Genomic DNA, 23302 nt, shown 5'->3' on the forward strand with positions numbered 1-23302 from the left:
AATATTTGATTAAACACGATCAGAAGTAATTTTCGAAGTTATAAACTCCCGCTGCAAAAAGTTCGCCATTTTGTTCCATGTGAACTGACGGCGTTGCTAGGCTTTAATATGACTTCCGGTCACGTGATATTTGTATTTCACGAGACTTTTACCGCGTTTAAATTTTTTTTCCCTTCTTCCTTATATATGTTTTCTCTTGTGCATGACGCAATGTCGCCTCAGCATATATCTTATATAATCTTCTTAAACATAGAAGCAATAACTGATATTGGTACCTGTAATTGTATGTTAAACGGCCCGATTCCCAACTCTAAACTATCTCGTTTGTTTTATACTCGGAAACGTAGCACATTTTAACAACCCTGTTATATAGTAATATAGACGAAATTTAATATAAAATTGTATAAATATTGATAAACGTTACGCGACACCTTGTCGGCAATAATATACAAATGAAAATAAGAATAAGCTATTTTATTTGAGTATCACACATATGTTACACATAAAATACACATACAGTGTATATGCAAAATATGCCATATTTGACGTATGAGACACTAATAATATATTCAAACAGGGAAAAACTTTAGGATACAATTAATGTATGCTGAGATCCAAAGGTGGGAGACGTGCGAGAGCGGATCTAGATACATTCATATAAACTGACATATACATCAGATGTGGTATAAAATGCATTATAAGCTTGAAAAACTGCCGCGTCTACTTTTTTCATCATAGCCTCTAACTCTATCCATCTTCTTTTTGTTCCGTTAATCGACAATGACCTTACAAAGACACAATTTCAGAATTTGTTGCTTGGGCAAAGAAAATCCAATTTACCACATCTCGATTGCTACCTCGGAGTTAGGGATGACCTACCGTTAATGAACAGATAGGTTAGAACATCATATTCTATTACAAAAATCATAATTGAATATATGAATTCAAAATAATTGAAGTTTTTTTGTACAGTCCTGTTGAGACTGTTCGTATGCAATAGTTCCAGAGGTTTGTTGTATTTACCGACCGCAAGTATTAAAAAATCGTGATCGACACCGGTTCGGATATTTAAATTAAAATGTAATCCAATGTCCAAGTAGAGCAGAAGGGCTCTGGGTAATTGTTTTCAATCAGGCGCGAACGCAATATAGGTACATGCATAAAACAACCTGTAGATATATATATACGCAGACAAACGATGGCATAATTTTATTTCCATTTCTCACCTTCTTAATTGATTTCCATGCTTCAATGACGAGATCTAGAAGGACGAAACTACAATTGCTGCAATTTAAATCTTTCACTCGGTGTTTGATTTATTTATCACAAAATACATATCTAGTAAAGGCGATATTCACCTACGTCGTTTTTACAATCTTAGGTCGTAATGGGGCGTCAACCATCCGTCCTAGTCAACTGTTGTACAATCTTAGGCCGTAAAGCGGTGCGTCAACCATCCGTCCAAGTCAACTTTTGTATCATCTTAGGCCGTAATGCGGCGTCAACCACCCTGCTTAGCCAACTTTAGTTTAATCTTAGGCCGTAATGTGGTGTCAACCATCCCCCTTAATCAATTTTTATATAATCTTCGGTCGTAATGGAGCGTCGACCACCGTCTAGTCAATTTTTGTACACACTTAAGCAGTAATTTGGCGTCAGTTATCCGTCCTTAGTCAACTTTTGTACAATCTTAGGCCTTAATGTGGAGTCAACCATCCGTCTGTAGTAATTGTTTGTACAATCTTAGGCCAAATGCTGCGTCAACCATCCGTCTGTAGTCATTATTTGTACAAACTTGGGCCGTAATGAGGCGTCAACCATCCGTCTGTAATCAATTTTTGTACAATCTTGGGCCGTAATGAGGCGTCAACCATCCGTCTGTAATCATTTTTTGTACAATCTTGGGCCGTAATGAGGCGTCAACCATCCGTCTGTAGTCATTTTTTGTACAATCTTGGGCCGTAATGAGGCGTCAACCATCCGTCTGTAGTCATTTTTTGTACAATCTTGGGCCGTAATGAGGCGTCAACCATCCGTCTTAATCAATTTTTGTACAATCTTGGGCCGTAATGAGGCGTCAACCATCCGTCTGTAGTCATTTTTTGTACAATCTTAGGCCACAATGCTGTATCAACCATCCGTCTGTAATCATTTTTTGTACAATCCTAGGCCACAATGCAGCATCAACCATCCGTCTGTAATCATTTTTTGTACAATCCTAGGCCACAATGCAGCATCAACCATCCGTCTGTAATCATTTTTTGTACAATTTTAGGCCGTAATGCGGCGGGTCAACCATCCGTCCCTAGTCAACTTTTCTACAATCTTAGGCCACAATGCGGTGTCAACCATTTGTCCGTAGTCAAATTTTCACGTAAATGACCAAGGTAAATGACCAAGAGTTTAAGATTCATTGTATTGGACTAGGGGCAGGCTGGGATGAAATGTTATCGATTTTGGTTTCAAAAGAGTGTTATTGGCCCACTTTAAAGGTGGCAGGTTTTGGTTTATTTTGTTTAACGTCCTATAACAGCCAGGGTTATTTGGGACGTGCCAGGTTTTGAAGGTGGAGGAAAGCTGGAGGATCCGGAGAAAAACCACCGGCCTATGGTCAGTACCAGGCAACTGGGACACCTTAACCACTCGGACACTGCATGGTGCACCAGACATTGTGTCGGGGCCAGAGGAAACCTGAGCTAGTAGGTAGCATATGCTGTGAAGGACTCCAAGTTAGATTATAGAAATAACACTTACCTATGTTCAAGGTAAAAGGGGCCGAATGTACGAAAATTTGTGAACATTTTTCAATCTGGATGGACAACAAAATATTAAGATCCAAATCTCTTATCATACAGAGGAACTACTTAAAATTTTTTGACCCATTTGACACTATCTTGAAAATTTTGGTCAAGGCTATATCCTTCATCCCATCACACTATTGGCAAAATATCATCATATGTCATATTTTGTGAAAGTTTATTTACATGTGAATAGTGTCATATTTGAAACTGTTGGTCATGAAAGTGGGCCAACAATTAATTACACTTTATAGCTTCCATCCATCTTTACACCAACATTCTACTAAATGATGCATTTAGTTAAAGGAGAAGTAAATACTTTGTCATTGAAATATATACATTTAATTCATATTGCAACACAAGAAGCACTTACATATCAATTTCAGACATACATTGTTGTACATCCGATAACAATTTCAGACATATGTTTTATGTTTTCATTTTATTAACTTTATGAATTAATTATGGCTTTCATGATGGATAAACTAAACCACAGGGAATTGGCGTGAATTTCATATACAATTTGTACCAAGTCCCTATGAACTTAACAGCCTGTATATTAGTGAGGTGTTCAATGAAGTTATCCAATGAGGGACTGAAGTACATGTAAATAGCTGGTCTGATGTATTTATACCATATCAAGTGCAATCCTTATAATTTTTAAAATACAGAAGTATTCATCTCTACTTCATTTGACCTAATAATTCAAGTATGTTGTATGTATACAAACACACAAGAAGGGTCACTTTAAACATTTACAAGGACATGTTAAATCAGGAGTGAAAAAAAATCCAAATTTTGGTTAAAAGTGAAATAAACCATCTCTAATTAAGGATACCAATCCTTCTCAGAAGGTAATGAAATTTTAATTTTCTGAACAGCAGCAATCATCAAGAGTAACAATTATCAAATGCAATGATTTGTCCAACGGAGGCTTTCACATATTTTGCCAGCATTTACATGTCCATTTCAGTGTTAAATCTGATTCGCAATGTGTGCTGCATAAGTCACTGGACAACTCAGTTAAGAAAAGCATGCTTGTTAAAATAGTGTTCTGTCTATGATTTCACAAAAAAATAAATGTTCTAAATTTTAGTCCATTACTTAATCAATGTTCTTTTTTTTCAATCCAACATCAATTTTACATTAAAGTTCCACAAAACTGAACAGTTTTAGAATTCACTCAAGTATGCAGTTTTATCAACAATCTTCATCAATGCCTTTTAACTTAGTGTTTTTACAAATATGTATGCTGCATTTGTTGATTAAATACACAAAATTTGAAATATTTCTAACAATTCTTCATAAACAAATAAAAGTTAAAAAAAACTTCATAGAATGTATACTCACATTAGAAAATTCTTTCAAATATATAAACTTCCATTCCTGACTTTCTATAAGACTGTCTTTTGACAAAAAATCATTTAATTGACAAATATTGTTTATTCTCAGGGGAGGTAAACACGCGACATTCAAAAAGTTGAATGCTACTTATATATAATTAACAGGCCTAGGTAAGTTTATAAATAAATCAATCATTTCAAGTGATCACCTGACTGGATTTATATAAATAACCTCTGCTTCTGAAGCATCAGTTTTCATTAGACACCATTTATTTGTTTTTTCTTGAGGTTGAAATTAAAGATGAAGGTTTTTTCTGGAAATACTGAATAGTGCAATTTCACAAATATTGTTGATTATTCAAATCAAATGAATTTTGAGTTTTTTTTCTTTTCAATTTGATACATGTACCTCAAACTGCAATAATACCTCAAAATGTCAAACAGTAATGATAAAAATACCATATATCCTTTATTTCTCTAGTAGACCGAAGGCACTAAAGCGGTTAGACACATCACAGGCAACCTGGACTTCCATAACAGGGTCACTACCCTCCTCCATCACAAAGTTATCAGGTGATTCATCTATCTTGTGTGCCCTCTTCTTTCTGTCTCGTTTCTGCTTTTTTCCTGGCTTAACAGATGAACTATGAAAATGTGACTCTCCAACATGGTCCATAACTGCCTGGTACAGATTGTTATAGTAATCTAGAATCGGGGAGTGTTTGACGAACAGTTCTGGGATGTACAGATGGATGTTAGGCCGACTGTCGAGACTTTTGGTGAAACTGTACAGAAACGATCCATTGAATATGGAAGCAGGGTTTGGACTGTGTAAAGGTTTCTGGAGAATCTGATTCAGAATCATTGTGTATAGAAAACAGGCTTGAAACTGAGAGAAACCATGAATTATCTTCACATCAACTGGATGCTTCTTGGAGTGTTCCAACTTGTTGAAATACTTTCGTAAATTTTGAAGAAATTTTTCTACTTTGTCCTGATGAAGATCTAGTGATAATTTTTTCGAGTTCACTTGCCTCTGGCCCGGGTTGTGCAAGAACTGCCTGCTCTTGGCATCTACATGTTTCCATGGCAATGATACATGTGATCATAGCCCTGACCTGATTTACAGTCACATGAGGATCAGATTTTCGGATCCAATAAATTAGCACAGCCATTGTCAGTTGTAGTTCTTCTGGAAATTCCAACACTCTTGAACCAGAAAGATCAAGCACAGCGAAGAGTAAAGAAATCCTTTCATCCTTTTCCATAGTAGGTATATCTGCGAGACATGGTATAACACCAAACTCTGGCAGCTGTCAATGTTGGTTCGACTTTAAACTTACGCATGTTCTTTATTTCTCTTGTACATTCTGTGACATGATCCGGCATCACCGAGCCTGGTACAGAAGTTTTACCTGTATTTCCACCATCTGGCTCTTTCCTAGAGGTCAATATTCTATAAATCACACTTCGAATGCTTTGACAACAGTTTGTGGCAGATGGTGCATTCATGTCTTCAACTTGACAATTCAAAATGACACGTTGCAGCATCACAACATTTTGACAGAATTGTGCTATTTCTCCCTTCCAAAATGAGCAACGAAACCAAACTGGTAGTTCTGACTCACATTTGTGACACTGATCTTCAACATCCTGCGATGATCCCTCCAGCAGCAGCCTTAAGTTCACTCTAGAATATTGCTCAGTACTTGAATATGCTTTGAGAGACATTTTCATCACTTGTTCAACTTTAACAAGCCTTTCATCTTTGAAACAAGACAAAACTTTTTCTATACCACTTTCCAGACATTTTACACTATCCAGCCAATGAAATAAGGATCTCATCTTCGTATGAGCAATTGGAATGTCAAATTTGAAGCTACACTTCTTTGGTGTACTAAGCTTTTGGAAGAAATCTTGAAATACCCAATGCTCTACAAAGTCATTTCCTAACATTGTTGCAATCAACGGCAGAACAGATTTCCCAAGGTCAGGGAAATGTTTCGTGAGATTTTTTGTGTAGTAGATACAACAAGGCAAATACTTGTACTGTTTGTCCTCGGACTCTGCTGAGACAAAATTCACACCGTCGAAATGGAATGTACCCAGCCTTTAAGTCAAAAATGTAAAAGTCACTGTCGAAACTCAAAACTGGGGCATTGAATTCATTGGCTAGTACAGCTATTTGGTCATCTGCTTCAAAGTCACAAACACAGTGAGGAACTCCAAGGTCAAGAAGTGTACGGCGGAATGCTTCATAAGCCAAGACTGGCATGATTTTGCCTTTTCCTCCATGTGAAATAAACCCTGCAAGGTGACACCGCTGTCGAGATCTCTCCAAGGCAGTGTTTAGCTTTTTCTCATCAATGTCATATCCCCCATCAAAGATTACATATGGCTGGATGTTACATTCTTTCAGCATGAGAAAAAAATGGCGAGTATGGTTTGCAAATTTGTCATAATCCCCACCATGTACGTAGTCAATCCTGTGGTCATAGAACAAGAGATGGTACAGGTTATTTCCATCAATTATCAGTTTTGAGTCGTGAAGCTCAAACCTTTCCAACAGGTGGAGATTATTATCAATAAATGTGGTTAGACCTGGAATACCCATACTTATACCTCACTTGTTTGCATTTCTAAAGTGTTTCCAGCAATGTCACAAACTGCTTCGCTGCCTCCTCATTCAAATCATTTATCTGCAATTGAACAAAATGGTGTGTGTTATCTTTCCATATACACATAATGTACATATCATAAATTATATTTCGTTTATTTATTTATAATTATACTAATTTACAAAACAAGACCAGAAGTTCAGGAAGGATAAGTGTCTTCTCCTTCTTGAAAATATATTTTCATGTTACAATAGAAATAAATATCCTAAATCATGATGATTAGTTCTGATTTCAACAGTATTCTTTTTAGTGTATTTTCAAGTTATTGCATTAGTTTACAGAACCTACCCCCAAAAAAGTACTGTAGCTCACAGGCGCTCGGTTTCGGGATTTTGAGTAACATGACATCAGTTAACAACCACAATACTATTAATTAAGTATTCATATATATTGTGAAACTCTATGAAAAATTGGGGTTATCGATGAACAAAAAAACTGATGTCATACATGTTACTCAAAATCCTAAAACAGAGCCCATTAAGGTGGATCATGACACTTACTTCCCATAGTAGTGACTGTACGCCAGCATATATATATAATTTGATACTGCTGTATCACAGAAATATTCAATATCATTCAATAATAATAAATATAATAACAGAATACTAAAAGAGTATATAGTTATCATACTTATGCCAATAGTTGATATCAATAAATGACTGGTGATGATCAGTAATTGGCAAAAAAACCTTTTTTATGAAAATTTGAGAAATTTATCACAAAGTTGTGCAGCTGAGGCCTAAACAAATAGCTTTGTTTCCAGTAGTCCAAATTTTCTGACGATCTTGCTATATACCTATAATCAGCTTTAAGGCAATATTAACATCAAAACCCTTCGGATTATGTTTCCGATAACTTGACCCTCCCTATTTTTAATCCCCGACCCTGTGGTTTTTATTGACTAAAAAATTGAAGAATGCTGTTTTATTGGTTGTCTCCCTTCAGTAACTATATGCTAGTCATTAATACTATCGACAGAACTCTATAATAAACAAGACTGTGAAAAATATAAATATTTGACAGATTTTAACAGCTAGCTGTGACATGTCATTAATACTATCGACAGAACTCTATAATAAACAAGACTGTGAAAAATATAAATATTTGACAGATTTTAACAGCTAGCTGTGACATGTCATTAATACTATCGACAGAACTCTATAATAAACAAGACTGTGAAAAATATAAATATTTGACAGATTTTAACAGCTAGCTGTGACATGTCATTAATACTATCGACAGAACTCTATAATAAACAAGACTGTGAAAAATATAAATATTTGACAGATTTTAACATTCTGATATTTATCGTCTGATAATGATATTTAAAATCAAAAGATGCACACAGGTCTTTTAAATATAAAACGTTCATTTACACATTACATTATGCATATATAACATCATATTCCAGTGTTTAATTATTCAAAGTTAAGATACAAGGGGGGGGGGGGGGGGGGGGGGGCGGGGTGGGGGGGGGGGGGGGGGGGGGGGGGGAGTAAAATAAAAAGTATTTACGACCTACCTACAGTTGAGTGTAAGCTAACCTTTACACCTAGTGCACTACATTTAAACTACAGGTAAACTAGTAGTGCACTACACCCTAAGAGGTGATGAACAGCAAAACTCCCATACAGGTAATGGGCAGTACCCAAAGGCTACCTGTGATTTTTACCTGTACTGTATATATAAGGCTAAAAAATAAAACCCGTTAAATAAAGTTATATTCAAAGAGTTATTAAAAAGGTTTTGGAAGTTTAGCTTGATGTAATATTTCAACCTTTCTATTCTTGTTAATAATACACTGTAACTAAGTTAAGACAGATTTACTTTATAAATCATTTAACTAAGTTAAATTGTTCAAGCCAAGTTTCATTAATCTTTTGGTACTTTATATTTTGTATTGATTAATTCCAATAATTTTGTTTTCATCACATGAAAGTATATAATAAAACATCTGAAAACAATTATCGTTTATACTTGAACATTTTCAATTTGATACATTTAATTTATATTGTAGTTTAATTTCAGATTAAATTAAGCAGCATATTCATGATTTCATTTTTGATGTGATATTTATGCTTATTAAAACCTAATTCAGCCCATAACATATGTTGTACATTCTATGTGTATACAATGTGCATGTACATCCAATGCTTAAAGTCAGAAACCTGAACACATAAAGACATTAATTAAACATTGATTTAACATGTAAAGAAAGAGATTCTTTTAATGTACTGCTAATTAAGTGATCATAACAGTTCTACATTTCAAAACTTTAAGTTTATAAAAGGTATATGTTACTTGTAATACACATTCCATCTTCCTTTACTGAAATAGTTGAAATTTCTGTACATGTACCTGTGTGCAGGTATCTAATACTTTGAAGATCTAACATATATTCATTATTGGATCTGATTCCAGGTACATGTATCAGTTACAGGTAACACAGAATGAGATAATGGCCTGAGGGAACATGCACAGTTAATGTCATTTTTGTTATGAAATACATTTACTGGCAAACTTGGGGAGGGGGAGGGACAACAGTTTTAGCTTATATAACACACATGTACATGTTCATGTATCTGGAGCTGTACTTGTCATACAACACTAGAATTATACAACACTTGTATTTGTAATTTTCATAATTTTCTTCTATAAAGTTACCTGCTAATAAATATATTATATACACATGTGGATCATGTGGACCTTAAGCCAAAGTTTTTTTTACAGTTCACGCTAACATGTTTTTTGCAATATTGTTTAAAAACAAAATTCTCGGATACATTTTGATCAACATTTACGTGTTTCCCTATTATATTAAGAAAATGATTAATTGTTCTTTACCTTAAAATGTATGACTGACGAGGAGTTTACCTCTTCTTGTAATTAAAGAAAATTCAGCATATAAACTGTATTTATTAAATATCTTTATTGTGAAGAAAAGTGCATATAAAAATTTATTATTTTTTGATGATTCGCAAAAAAAAAACCTATACATTTTTGAAAAACATCCACAGGTAGATATTATATATGGGTAGTGTTAGATACTAATACAGGTAGGGGTAAGGCAGGGGAGCCTGGCACAGCATGCTATAAATGGACACCTGGGGGGGGAGGGAGGGGGGGGGGGGGGGGGGTGTTAATTGTGGACTTGACAAAACTATAGCCAGGTGTTAAAACAGGCACACCTTATAAGACTGATCCTCATATGATACATATATATAGGTAAGGTGTTATGGAGGTTCATAAGGTGGTGGCGAGGTGGGGTTTGGGCCCTGGGGCCCAGGTGGCCATGACAATAGGCATGTCCTGAGAGTACCAATTATACATACAGGTACATGTACATAACTTGTTGTGTAGATATTATATGTCTCTTACTGAACATAAATGAGTATATACGAAACTTCTGATTCTTTATTATGTACTATGAAATGATTTCATGGTTGAATTAACAGATATTAGTGAAGTAACAATACATTCAATATAAAAATATTTTTGTCCGATAAAATAATAAATATTAAAATATATGTACATATACAGTGTACTTGAGGAAAAAATCTACAAACAGTCATCAATGCCTAAGGTAGAATTAATCATTAATATAAAACGTATATCAATTACATCTAAAAAAATTAATGAAAAGCATCAAAATTCTGAAATCAAGAAAATAAACCTTAATTTTACACTATAATGAAATCCTTTCTAAAAAATTAATGATAAAAAAACGCACTACAAATCCAATTGATAGAATTTTAATTCCTCTTGTGCAATATATCAAATAAGAACCTCAGCCAAATTTATTTTGAATTAGTATTAGATAAAATTTTATCAACATTTGAATATTCCTGGTAAAGTCAGGATGACAGATATAAGGCAGTCAATTTACACAGGTCTGTAAATATATGTAACAACTACAGGTATCAAACACAGGTGTCCAGTTGCACTGTCCAATACCTGTATAGGGGGATTTGTGGTCATTCCTGACTGGACGTAGTGCACTACTAGTTTACCTGTAGCTTAAATGTAGTGCACTACTAGTTTAAACGTAGTGCACTAGGGTGTAAAGGTAGCTTACACTCAACTGTGCCCTTATTTTTTTAGGCACGTTTGTGGAAACACAGCTTTCTTTGTTTTGGTCTGACGAATGTTTGGTTTGAATGGCAATGCATTTACAGATATCCAGGCCTAGGTAACACCTGGAATAAGTCGTGCTAACTTACACACCTTCTTGGTGTGTAATGAAAAACTAAAGAATTCAGAGAGCTTATCTAAGATGTTTGTATGCGAAATAGTTGCAAAAAAAGTTTCCAAAAAAAAAGCCTGCCACAACATAGATAAACCCTAATACAATATTATTGTAACTGTATCACACAAATCTTTTTAGATGAGCTCTCTGAATTCTTTAGTTGTACATCACACCAGAGACCTATATACTAGTATATAGGTCTCTGATCACACACACAAAAGGCGTACTGCAGTATAACTTCTGTAAGCTAACAAGACATAGGTATGTTCCAGGTGTGTCTTGAGTCTTGACACAGACAACCCGGCCGGTTACCTGTGCACGTGTATGTTGCCATTCAGACCAAACGTTCGTCGGCTAGTCAACTTTTCTCAAATTTTCAGACAAAAGTTGTTTGTCAATTACTGAAAAACGCCATAAATGTAATATTTATATAATATTTTAGGATTCCGTTATAGATCTATACTTCAACATTATCCGGATTTATGTAACCGATTTAATTATTAGAAAGAAAAACTGGTTTCCTGTCGTCCACATGGAAAACACTAGTTATTTCCTACAGCGCATTAATGTGAAAGTATGACGATAACTTATAAACAGACACCATATATCACGATTTGTTGAAAGCATTGGGTAAGTATGATTACCATTTTTACCTCCCGATACACGAGGCGAAGAGCAGAAACGGTGACCGAAGTCTGCCGAGCATCTTCCGGGATTTTCCATTTTTTGGCAATGTCACGTGGTTTGTGACTGTCGTGTGTCTTATGGTAGTGTGGCCAGCAACTGTTTGGAGCACGCAACATTTATTTCCCTCTTAATTATAAAGTAACTGCATCTGCACAAATTAAGTTGATAACTATTTGTAAACTATACATGACCTTAACTTTATAATCAAAGAAACTATTGTCAAGTCTTTAATTTTATCTATTTTTATATTTAGAGATATTGGATGCGGATGCGGATTTGGATCTTGAGAGTTGATATTTTCGTGTCTTGTTTTTGTTTCATTTATTTATATCAAATTGATATGCACTGTATATAGGCCTATATAACAGTACATTTAGATAAGATATATAGCCTAGCTCAGAGGATATTAAATTAAAGATATAAATAAATGATAAAACATGAGTTCAATCAGGAACAGTCACTGTTTTCTTGATTTTTGTAGGGTCTGGCACAGGGGCTCGGTTTTGGGATTCTGAGTAACATACGACATCAGTTAACAACCACAACACTATAGATTAAGTATTCATATAATTCTAAAACCTTATAAAAAATCGGCCGGGGTTATCGGTGCTCTTATTTTATACATCGATAACCATGATTTTTTTTATTATAAGCAGACATATATATATGTCTCTGTTATAAGGTTTTAGAATGTATTATATGAATATTTTAAGTGTTCAACTGTTGTGGTTACGTTGTTTAAACTGATGCCATATGTTACCAAGAATCCTGAAACCGAGCCCCTGTGGCATCTGGTGGAAGTTTTCCCAGCTAATTGTTTTGTTTATACGTCAGCATTCCAAAACATCAACCACAGGGACTATCAGAGACATATATATGTCTCTGGGACTATCAACGATTATATGACATAGGAATTCAAATAGTTAAAACAATATATGTCCTATTCGAATAGGTGATATCACCAATTCATTTTTCAAATAAGTGATATCACCCATTCGAATAGGTGATATCACTTAATGAAACGAATAGTGATATCACTTATTCGAATAGGTGATATCACCAATTGGAATAGGTGATATCACTTAGAAATATTCTTAAGTGATATCACCTATTCGGATGAGTGATATCACCTATTCGAATAGGTGATATCACTTATAAAATTTGGAAAACTGTATGCTCCCCAATTCCATCATGTGTAACATGTCTTATTTGGGAGCTGTCGTTTGTATTGATTCTAAAGTGATATCACTTATTCGAATAGGTGATATCACTTATGAAATTTTATAAGTGATATCACCTATTCGAATTGGTGATATCACCTATTCGTTTCAATAAGTGATATTACCTATTCGAATGAGTGATATCACTTATTCGAATGGGTGATATCACTTAATGAAACGAATAGGTGATATCACTTATTCGAATAGGTGATATCACCTATTCGAATAGGTGATATCACTTAAAAAAGTTCTTAAGTGACATCACCTATTCGAATAGGTGATATCACTCATTTGAATAGGTGATATCACCTATTTGAATAGGTGATATCACCAAATGGGAATAAATAGTAAAACGGCGCCCCATATATATCTAGCTGACAGGGAGTTTCAGTATGTGGAAAATGGAGAAAATATGAAAAAAAATGTAAAAATCTTTTGTTGTAATAATCAGTTTAAGCTTGTAATAAAGCTACCGGTATATATATGATGGGTATTTCTAAAAGAAAATATAGTAAAACATCAGTGAATTTTAAGTGTTTGATCATTATCTCTTTCATATTTATCTGGTACTAAAGTGACGGTATTGTTACTTAATGGAATTATATATATATATAGTTAAAGCAAAATTAGTGAAGAATTCCATACTGTGAAAAATATAAAAATGTACACCATGCATGCTATGACGTATCATCATCTCACCGCATCATCATCATTAGTACTCGCAGTACATTGATTCTATAAAGATAATGTGAATGGTGGCATCATCGTATATATACGACGTATTATATGTATATAACTGTAGAATGCTTTTGTGGGGATTCGTTATGTTTCTTTGGTGTTTTGTCATTTTGTGCAGACAGGCTTGACACCTTTTAAGCTTCCTATGACCCAGAATGAAAATTAACTTTTGCTCTAGATAATTTATCATTATTGTGTGTTGGTACTAGGTAAATATACAAAATACAAGAAACTTTAATTTACATTGCATTTACGGTAACAGTGAGATCTGCTGGAAAATTCTTGGATTTCAACAAATAAAATAATAAATACAGACATGCAAGCATAACAATTACTACTAGCGGGTCAAAGGTGTTAAGCATGTTCATTTGTGAAAGAAAGATTATGACATAATATATATACATTTATTTATATATGTACATTGTACATGTAATATATATTCCAGTAGAACGATATAATATTAGCAGAGTTTCCTCTGGCCCTGACACCACCAGGCATGGTGTCAGGGCCAGAGGAAACTCAAGCTGTAGAAAGATAAGGAACTTCGCAAGAGAGCAAATTGGGTAATTGCATTCAAAGTTTCGTCAAAATTTCATTTATGTATACCAGTTACATGTACTGATATATATAATTAAATATATTAATGATGAAAATAAATCATCAAAGAGAGACTTTCCTAACCTGAAGATCGGATATGATTTTACTGTTTTACAGAATGATGATGGCGGATAGTGTTTGGAGCTCTCTAGCCCTGTCTGTTATTGGCCGTATTGCCCTTATGTGGTACGGTGAGTGGCAGGACAGAACTATGGCCGTCAAGTTCACAGACGTGGATTACTATGTCTTCACTGACGCCGCTCGGCTGGTACACCAGGTAACGAACCCTCCAGCATCTCAGTAGTCTCTTTATATACAATATTACATAACAGTTATTATATAAATTATCATTAAAAATTGCTTTTATTTGTTGGAATCGCATCCTTACTTTTGTAGTTGTTGACACTGGAATATGAAAGAAACCTCACTCTTTTTGAAGTAGAATATATACATTATTTGCAATTAAATTCTAAACCATTTCATCATATACCCAAAACATATTTGCTTTGTGAACATGCACATATTACTAAGTAATAAGACTAAGTGGAGTTGTGATAGACTGTTTTTCCAGTGTTTCTAATTTAATGTCAATTAACACTTTTACGCCAACTGACTTTTCAATTTCAATTGCATTGCAGTATCTACAATGAAATATGATTGGAATCAAAATATTGAAAGTTTTGATTTTAAGTGAACTTGAAATATGATTGAAATCAAAATATTGAAAGTTTTGATTTAAGTGAACATGAAATATGATTGGAATCAAAATATTGAAAGTTTTGATTTTAAGTGAACATGAGAAATGCTGCTTTCATGATATTTGTGAAAGTAAAACATCTTGGTAATGTGATGAAAAGAATCCTATATATGAAACGTCAAATATATTTCACTGTATGTTGACAGATCACGAGGCTCCTTGGAATGAAAACCGTGGAGGTATTGTTTATGAATCTGATAAAATATTAACCTTTACCAAATCTTCTGTGTTACCACTAGACATTTATTGTTGTCTATTTTTCCATCACAGAACATGTCCCCGTATTACCGTCCGACGTACCGCTATACACCACTTCTGGCATGGATGCTGCAGCCCAATGTCTTTTTCATGCAGATGTTTGGCAAACTCCTCTTTATCCTCTTCGATGTGATGACTGGCTACTTGATTTATTCCTTATTAAGGTCACAGGGGTTCAAAGAGAGGCTGTGTACTGTATGCGCATGCTTCTGGCTACTGAACCCCCTCACTGCCACTGTGTCTTGTAGAGGGAACGCAGAATCTATCATGACATTTTTGGTGCTTTTGACATTGCGGTTGCTCCAAGGTCGAAGATATGTCCTTGCAGCCATATCTTATGCTCTTTCCGTCCATTTTAAGATTTACACCATTACATACGCAATGCCTGTTTATTTCATGCTGAATGAAGAGAAGTTGTTAAATCTGGACAGGAAAGGACATAGACTTGAACAATGTATTGCGTATATGTGGCCTAATCGGAGACGCCTCATGTTTGGAGCTGTAGTGACAATAGTACTCTTGGCACTGACAGGTCTGTACTATCACTGGTAAGTATTATCAGAGAGTTCTACCTCCAAGTATAGCACACTATCTGACCGTCATATAACTAGCCAGTCTCTGATCATGACATGAACATGTGTGTGTACATACATTTTATCAGAGTAAAATGTAAGATCGTGGTTCTCATGTACAAACACATATTCTAGCTGGTGCTCAAAAATTGATGACCACTCGTTAATTCTGAAGTTTTGACAAATTCGCTTGTTGTTTGGAATACTTTAGTGATATTCCTATTGCTATTTATACTTCTCTGATGACTCACTCAATTCTTTATTTAGAAGTTGGCTATAAAGTGTGTTATTGCTTTGTTCAATGTCTATAGCATCATTTCTACAGATTATCCTGACACTGGACAAAATCTCAGTTTTCAATCGTAGTTTCTATTTTAAGATAAACATATACAAAGAAAACCAAACTGAGGAGTGCCTTTCCATCACAATTGTGTTATATTGGTGCATCATCACGTGACTTTCCTTGCAGGTACGGCTGGACCTTCCTCGACAACACTTACCTTTACCATATCGGAAGGAAAGACATCCGTCACAATTTCTCACCCTATTTTTACCTGATCTACCTAACAACAGAATCGCCACACTCCTCTGTTCTTGCGTTGATGGTCTTTATCCCCCAACTCATTCTTCTTGTCACATTTTCCATCAAATTCTACAGCGACCTCCCTCTGTGCTGGTTCCTCATCACATTTGTGTTCGTGACCTACAACAAAGTCTGTACATCACAGGTAGGAAAGTAATCACCTAATGGTGAAAATATGATGAAAAATGTGTCATGTTCAATGTCTTGCGGGCAGAAGTATGACACTTTTACTTTTGTATTTTACGTAAAATTTATAAAAAGTTGTAATAGTTATGACTGTGGGATAAGTGTTTACCTTTCTGCCGGAGATACACCTTGTAATACTTTTCTAGGGCCACAGGGACTTGGCTTGAATTCCAAGCCCACAGTCCATATTATATTTGTTACATCATCATACATATATATAAATCTATATATGCTTTAATTTCCTATGAAAAAAAAAATCATGTTATTGATGGCACTTGCCCCATGTTACCAAATCGGATATATATTGATACACAGTTCTGTTTTGCTTTATCTTGAAACTGATTTAAAGAGAATTTCAAGCAGAAGTAAGATATCATGCTTTATTATGACTGGGGGGAAAAGGTATTGTAATGTTGAGATAAGATAATCCTTAAAACTAGAGAAAATCTGGGATGCAAACGATCACAGCATGTCTGGACATGAAAACTGACTTGATCTTATGGGTTTAATGTTTACTTGATGGACTTGTGTAAGTACTGTGAGTCCTATATTTCAGTATTTCCTGTGGTACCTTTGTCTTCTTCCTGTTGTCCTTCCAAACCTCTGTATGTCTGTAAAGAGAGAAGTAGCCTTGATAGCACTTTGGTTCATCGGCCAGGTAAGTGTGAATGACTTGTCCATAAATTATCCATTCATCTTTGTATAACTACCGCCTGTACAGAGTTAGAATTGTGTCCATGGCCTGTACAGAGTTAGAATTGTGTCCATGGCCTGTACAGAGTTAGAATGGTGTCCCTGGCCTGTACAGAGTTAGAATGGTGCCCCTGGCCTGTACAGAGTTAGAATTGTGTCCATGGCCTGTACAGAGTTAGAATTATGTCCCTGGCCTGTACAAAGTTAGAATGGGGGTCCCTGGCCTGTACAGAGTTAGAATGGGGTTCCCTGGCCTGTACAGAGATAGAATGGGGGTCCCTGGCATGTACAGAGTTAGAATGGGGGTCCATGGCCTGTACAAAGTTAGAATAGGGGTCCCTGGCCTGTACAGAGTTAGAATTATGTCCCTGGCCTGTACTGAGTTAGAATTATGTCCCTGGCCTGTACAGAGTTAGAATGGTGTCCCTGGCCTGTACAGAGTTAGAATGATGTCCCTGGCCTGTACAAAGATAGAATGGTGTCCCTGGCCTGTACAGAGTTAGAATTTCGGTCCCTGGCCTGTACAGAGTTTGAATGGTGTCCCTGGCCTGTACAGAGTTAGAATGGTGTCCATGGCCTGTACAGAGTTAGAATGGTGTCCCTGACCTGTTCAGAGTTAGAATTTCGGTCCCTGGCCTGCACAGAGTTAGAATGGTGTCCCTGACCTGTACAGAGTTAGAATGATGCCCATGGCCTGTGCAGGGTTAGAATAGGGGTCCCTGGCCTGTACAGAGTTAGAATGATGCCCATGGCCTGTGCAGGGTTAGAATAGGGGTCCCTGGCCTGTACAGAGTTAGAATGGTGTCCCTGGCCTGTACAAAGATAGAATGGTGTCCCTGGCCTATACATAGTTAGAATTATGTCCCTGGCCTGTACAGAGTTAGAATGGTGTCCCTGGCCTGTACAGAGTTAGAATGATGCCCATGGCCTGTACAGAGTTAGAATGGTGTCCCTGGCCTGTACAGAGTTAGAATGGTGTCCCTGGCCTGTACAGAGTTAGAATGGTGTCCCTGGCCTGTACAGAGTTAGAATGGTGTCCCTGACCTGTTCAGAGTTAGAATGATGCCCATGGCCTGTGCAGAGTTAGAATGGTGTCCCTGGCCTTTGCAGAGTTAGAATTATGTCCCTGGCCTGTTCAGAGTTAGAATGGGGGTCCCTGGCCTGTACAGAGTTAGAATGTGGGTCCCTGGCCTGTACAGAGTATATAATATATATAGTATAGAATATCTTTATATGGTATTTTGTTTTTGGGCTGGCATTTTACTGGTTGTGTTATATTGTATCATTACATATATGTTTACTGTTTTGTAAGCATTTCTGTGACAATGTTTTATTTGGTATTTTACAGGGGTTGTGGCTCCTTCCTGCATATGGCTTGGAGTTTGAGGGATTCAATACATTCATCTACATTTGGTCTGCTGGGCTAGTGTTCTTCTTCATCAACGTATACATAGTGACAAACATATTGGACAATTATACAGCTAAATCTCACACAAAAACTCTATAAATATACACAATGATATTGTTAAACCAAACAAAATCTTTATAATAATACAAGATTATACAGTAAAACCACACAAAATCTCTGATTATTCACAATTATACAGCTAAACCTCACCAAGAATCCCTATAATTATACACGATTATACAATTAAACCTCACACAAAATCTCTATATTTACACACAATTATACAGCTAAATCACACACAAAATCTATATAATTATACACAATTATACAGCTAAATCACACACAAAATCTATATAATTACACACAATTATACAACTAAATCTCACACAAAATCTCTATATTTACACACAATTATACAGCTAAATCACAAACAAAATCTATATAAATATAAAATCTATATAAATAGAAAACTAAATCTAACAAAATCTGTATAATTATACACAATTATACAGCTAAACCACACACACAATCTCTATAATTATACACAATTATAAAACTAAATCACACACAAAATCTTTATAATTATACACAATGATACAGCTAAATCACACAAAATCTATATAATTAAACACAATTATACTGCTAAATCACACACAAAATCTATATAATTATACAATTATACAGCTAAACCACACACAAAATCTATATGATTATACAATTATGCAGCTAAATCACACAAAATCTATATAATTATACACACTAATACAGCTAAATCACACAACATCTATATAATTATGCACAATTATGCAGCTAAATCACACAAAATCTATATAATTATACACAATTATACAGCTAAACCACACACAAAATCTCTATAATTATACACAATTTTACAACTAAATCACACAAAATTTATATAATTATACACAATAATACAGCTAAATCACACACAAAATCTCTATAATTATACACAATTATACAGCTAAATCACACAAAATCTATATAATTATACACAATTATACAGCTAAATCACACAAAATTTATATAATTATACACAATAATACAGCTAAATCACACACAAAATCTCTATAATTATACACAATTATACAGCTAAATCACACAAAATCTATATAATTATACACAATAATACAGCTAAATCACAAAATCTATATAATTATACACAATAATACAGCTAAATCACACACAAAATCTATATAATTATACACAATAATACAGCTAAATCACACACAAAATCTATATAATTATACACAATAATACAGCTAAATCACACAAAATCTATATAATTATACACAATAATACAGCTAAATCACACAAAATCTATATAATTATACACAATTATACAGCCAAATCACACAAAATCTATATAATTATACACAATTAGACAGCTAAATGACACACAAAATCTATATAATTATACACAATTATGCAGCTAAATCACACACAAAATCTTTATAACCATACAGCGAAACAACACACAAAATCTCTATCAATATAAAGCTAAACCACCCACAAAATCCATATAATTATACACATTTATACAGCTAAATCACACACAAAATCTATATAATTATACACAATTATACAGCTAAATCACACAAAATCTATATAATTATACACAATTATACTGCTAAATCACACACAAAATCTATATAATTACATATACACAACTATACAGCTAAATCACACACAAAATCTATATAATTATACACAATTGTACAACTAAATCACACACAAAATCTATATAATTATACACAATTATACAGCTAAATCACACACAAAATCTTTATAACCATACAGCGAAACAACACACAAAATCTCTATAATTTTACACGATTTTACAGCTATAAAACCACGCACAAAATCTACATAATTACATTTACAGCTAATCCACACATAAAATCTCTATAATCATACAGCAAAACAACACAACATTTATAATACAAACCATTCACATCCTTACAGATATATCAAGAAATGTATATAATACAATGAATTGTATTCAGTTTTTATTAAACATACTGTTTTTAATTGTATCGTTGTCAATTTATTTTCATTTAACGTATTTAACTTACCTGTCCGAAGGGCACATGAGCTTATGGCTTGGTGCAGTTTCCTGGAATTATTTTGAAGGTCAAGAGAATTAAGTATATTAGGGTTTTTAAACGGCATCTCAATAACCAAGAGGTCCATGTTCATGCTGGGTCGTAGGACTACCAAAGGTTTGATCAAATGAATGAACCTTACACACTCACAAGGTTACAGGGGTCAATTACTTGACTCTTCAAACGACTTCTCTGTTACAAGCGGCCCATTGTCATGCTATTGAGAAAATAAGATGCTGGCCATAGGATGATAGATGATATTAATGAACTTATCTTGTTTTCAAGGTCACAAGAGTCAAATGTCTTCTCAGTAACCATGAGACCCAGGGTCATCATTATAGACCAGTAGCATATTGGGATACATAAACTTTGCCTACTTTCATATAGAATGAAGTGATATTCCGCTAAGTATCCAGATGAAACCACTGAAAAAAAAATCCTCCACCTTCGAAAGGTGAAATTTTGATTAATAAGATTATTTCAAATTCAAATTAAGTTGGTTTCTCTTTTCACAAGATAATGCATAGAGAAAGCATTTTAATACATACAATCAGAGACATATATTTATTAGTGTAGTGTACGTAGTCGATACACGGTACTTTTTTCAAAATAATACATTTAAATTAGTGTCAAGGAGGACAAGTAATGTTGTTAATTACTCTAATGAAAGTACACATTTTCATTATTGTTTTAACATTAGTTGTAATCATCAGTTCATTAGATTTAATAATATTTGGTCAATATATAAAATTCTATGAGCAGACAATGTTGAAAGTCTAGTTGAAGTTTCCTAGAAGCAGGTCAGCGATATACAATCGGATTAAAAGTACAGATGATCATTATACACCACATCATAACGAAGTGTATAACGACACGATATGTACATTTTCATTTTCTACAAGTATTATCATATGTAATCTGAAACCACCGTGTCTCTTGTAATTTTAGCATTGTCGGATTCTAACGACATTGTTGGTATACTGGTTATTGGCTCTCTGGAGAGTTTCCAAAAGTTATCCTTTCAACCTCCTAGTGGATGACATACGATAACACCATACAAAGGACACGTAGCTGAATTGAGCTGAAAACGATATAAAAAGTGTAAATGACTCACGTTTTCCTTTAAATGACATCGTCATACTAATAGCGCAGTAGCATGCTGGGATAAAGGTCAAACAAGTTTGTTTTAATTAATGACCTTGACCTTTTTCCAATGGCACATTGTTCAAATGTATCAAAATTGAGCGCTATTTGATAACAGGAAACTGAAGTTCAGAATATAGAGTAAGTTAAAAGGGTTGACAACGCTGAACCACTAGCACGTGTGTGGCCTATATATAGGTAATGATAGCACGTGTGTGGCCTATATATAGGTAATGATAGCACGTGTGTGGCCTATATATAGGTAATGATAGCACGTGTGTGGCCTATATATATAGGTAATGATAGCACGTGTGTGGCCTATATATAGGTAATGATAGCACGTGTGTGGCCTATATATAGGTAATGATGCCTTTCGGTCTAGGCGAAGCATGCGAGGCTTTTACCCTACGTTGTATGTGTGTTAGCCGTACGTACTTTGTACATGTGCTGTATTATAATGTTTTCGACTTTAGGGGGGGGGGGGGGGGCGTGGGCCCTAGAATTGTATGAATCTATCGTGAAATACACTAGAATACAGGATTTTGCATTTACCTGCTAAATATTTTCCAGGGGGAGTGCCCCCCCCCCCCCCTCCCAATTTGGCACGCCCCCACCCCCCTAACTGAAAATCCTGTATCCGACCTTGGTATTGTTATTGTTCCACAATCTTCTATACTAACATATGTCCAGATGCTGTACATGGGAATTTGACTTCACGGAACCAAAAATAGAACAAGCTGGATATTGGTGTGACGTATACGTAGGCACACTCCTATACAATGTTATACATATCGTTTTCTCCAATAATATTTACAAAGAAATTGGTGTTTATACTGTCCACTCAAGCACGATGTTAAGCTATTCAAAAACACCTTTATATACATGTATATAAAATACACTATGTGCACTCATGCATGACGTATACACTATAAATAGAATCACCTAAGCTTGAAACGTACTATGTCTATCGACCAGCGTAGAAACGTGTCGGACGACCCTATTCTGTTATGAACCACACTCTGATAACTTCGCCGAGGAGAATTTATATATTTCTTCTGGTGCTGTATTTTATTATAACCAGGTCCGCCTTCACAGACGCAACGTCTGACCGCGAACAGAGACAACGTTACTCAAGGCTCGACTACTTCATGGCTACAAATACTGATACTGTAATTGACTCGACGATGAACGAACAGTGCCCCATTTATGGGCACGACGTGTTACCATCAGTAGCGTTTCACAACACAGAAAATGAGGAGGTTGTGAATACGA

At 35.0% G+C, this 23302-nt stretch overlaps 2 protein-coding genes across 3 annotated transcripts; one reads left to right on the forward strand and one right to left on the reverse strand.

Moving 5' to 3' along the window:
* Nucleotides 1–3898: 3898 nt before the first annotated feature.
* Nucleotides 3899–11802, reverse strand: LOC117338672 (protein asteroid-like). Its single transcript, XM_033900042.1, is given in 5 exon segments — nt 3899–5244; nt 5246–5454; nt 5456–6235; nt 6237–6840; nt 11710–11802. Coding segments are annotated over 4 exon segments (2142 nt in total). The 5' UTR covers nt 6756–6840; nt 11710–11802; the 3' UTR covers nt 3899–4610.
* Nucleotides 11580–20815, forward strand: LOC117338670 (GPI mannosyltransferase 1-like). 2 transcript variants are annotated; one of them, XM_033900040.1, is made up of 6 exons: nt 11580–11695; nt 14425–14584; nt 15335–15870; nt 16364–16622; nt 17220–17321; nt 18705–20815. In XM_033900040.1, exons 2-6 carry the CDS (start codon nt 14426–14428, stop codon nt 18861–18863), a joined length of 1215 nt encoding a protein of 404 aa, XP_033755931.1. In that variant the 5' UTR covers nt 11580–11695; nt 14425; the 3' UTR covers nt 18864–20815. The 2 variants fall into 2 exon arrangements, with proteins under 2 accessions (XP_033755931.1, XP_033755932.1); XM_033900041.1 differs by lacking the exon at nt 11580–11695 and adding an exon at nt 11722–11832.
* Nucleotides 20816–23302: the final 2487 nt, after the last annotated feature.

The sequence above is a fragment of the Pecten maximus genome, chromosome 11 (assembly GCF_902652985.1).
Source record: "Pecten maximus chromosome 11, xPecMax1.1, whole genome shotgun sequence".
Classification (NCBI taxonomy): domain Eukaryota; kingdom Metazoa; phylum Mollusca; class Bivalvia; order Pectinida; family Pectinidae; genus Pecten; species Pecten maximus.

Coding starts and splice junctions, on each gene's coding strand:
- LOC117338670 (XM_033900040.1), top strand. CDS start 14,426: ATGATGATGGCGGATAGTGTTTGGAGCTCTCTAGCCCTGTCTGTTATT. Junction 14,585..15,334: donor CCGCTCGGCTGGTACACCAG/GTAACGAACCCT, acceptor TTTCCATCACAG/AACATGTCCCCGTATTACCG. Junction 17,322..18,704: donor CACTTTGGTTCATCGGCCAG/GTAAGTGTGAAT, acceptor GGTATTTTACAG/GGGTTGTGGCTCCTTCCTGC.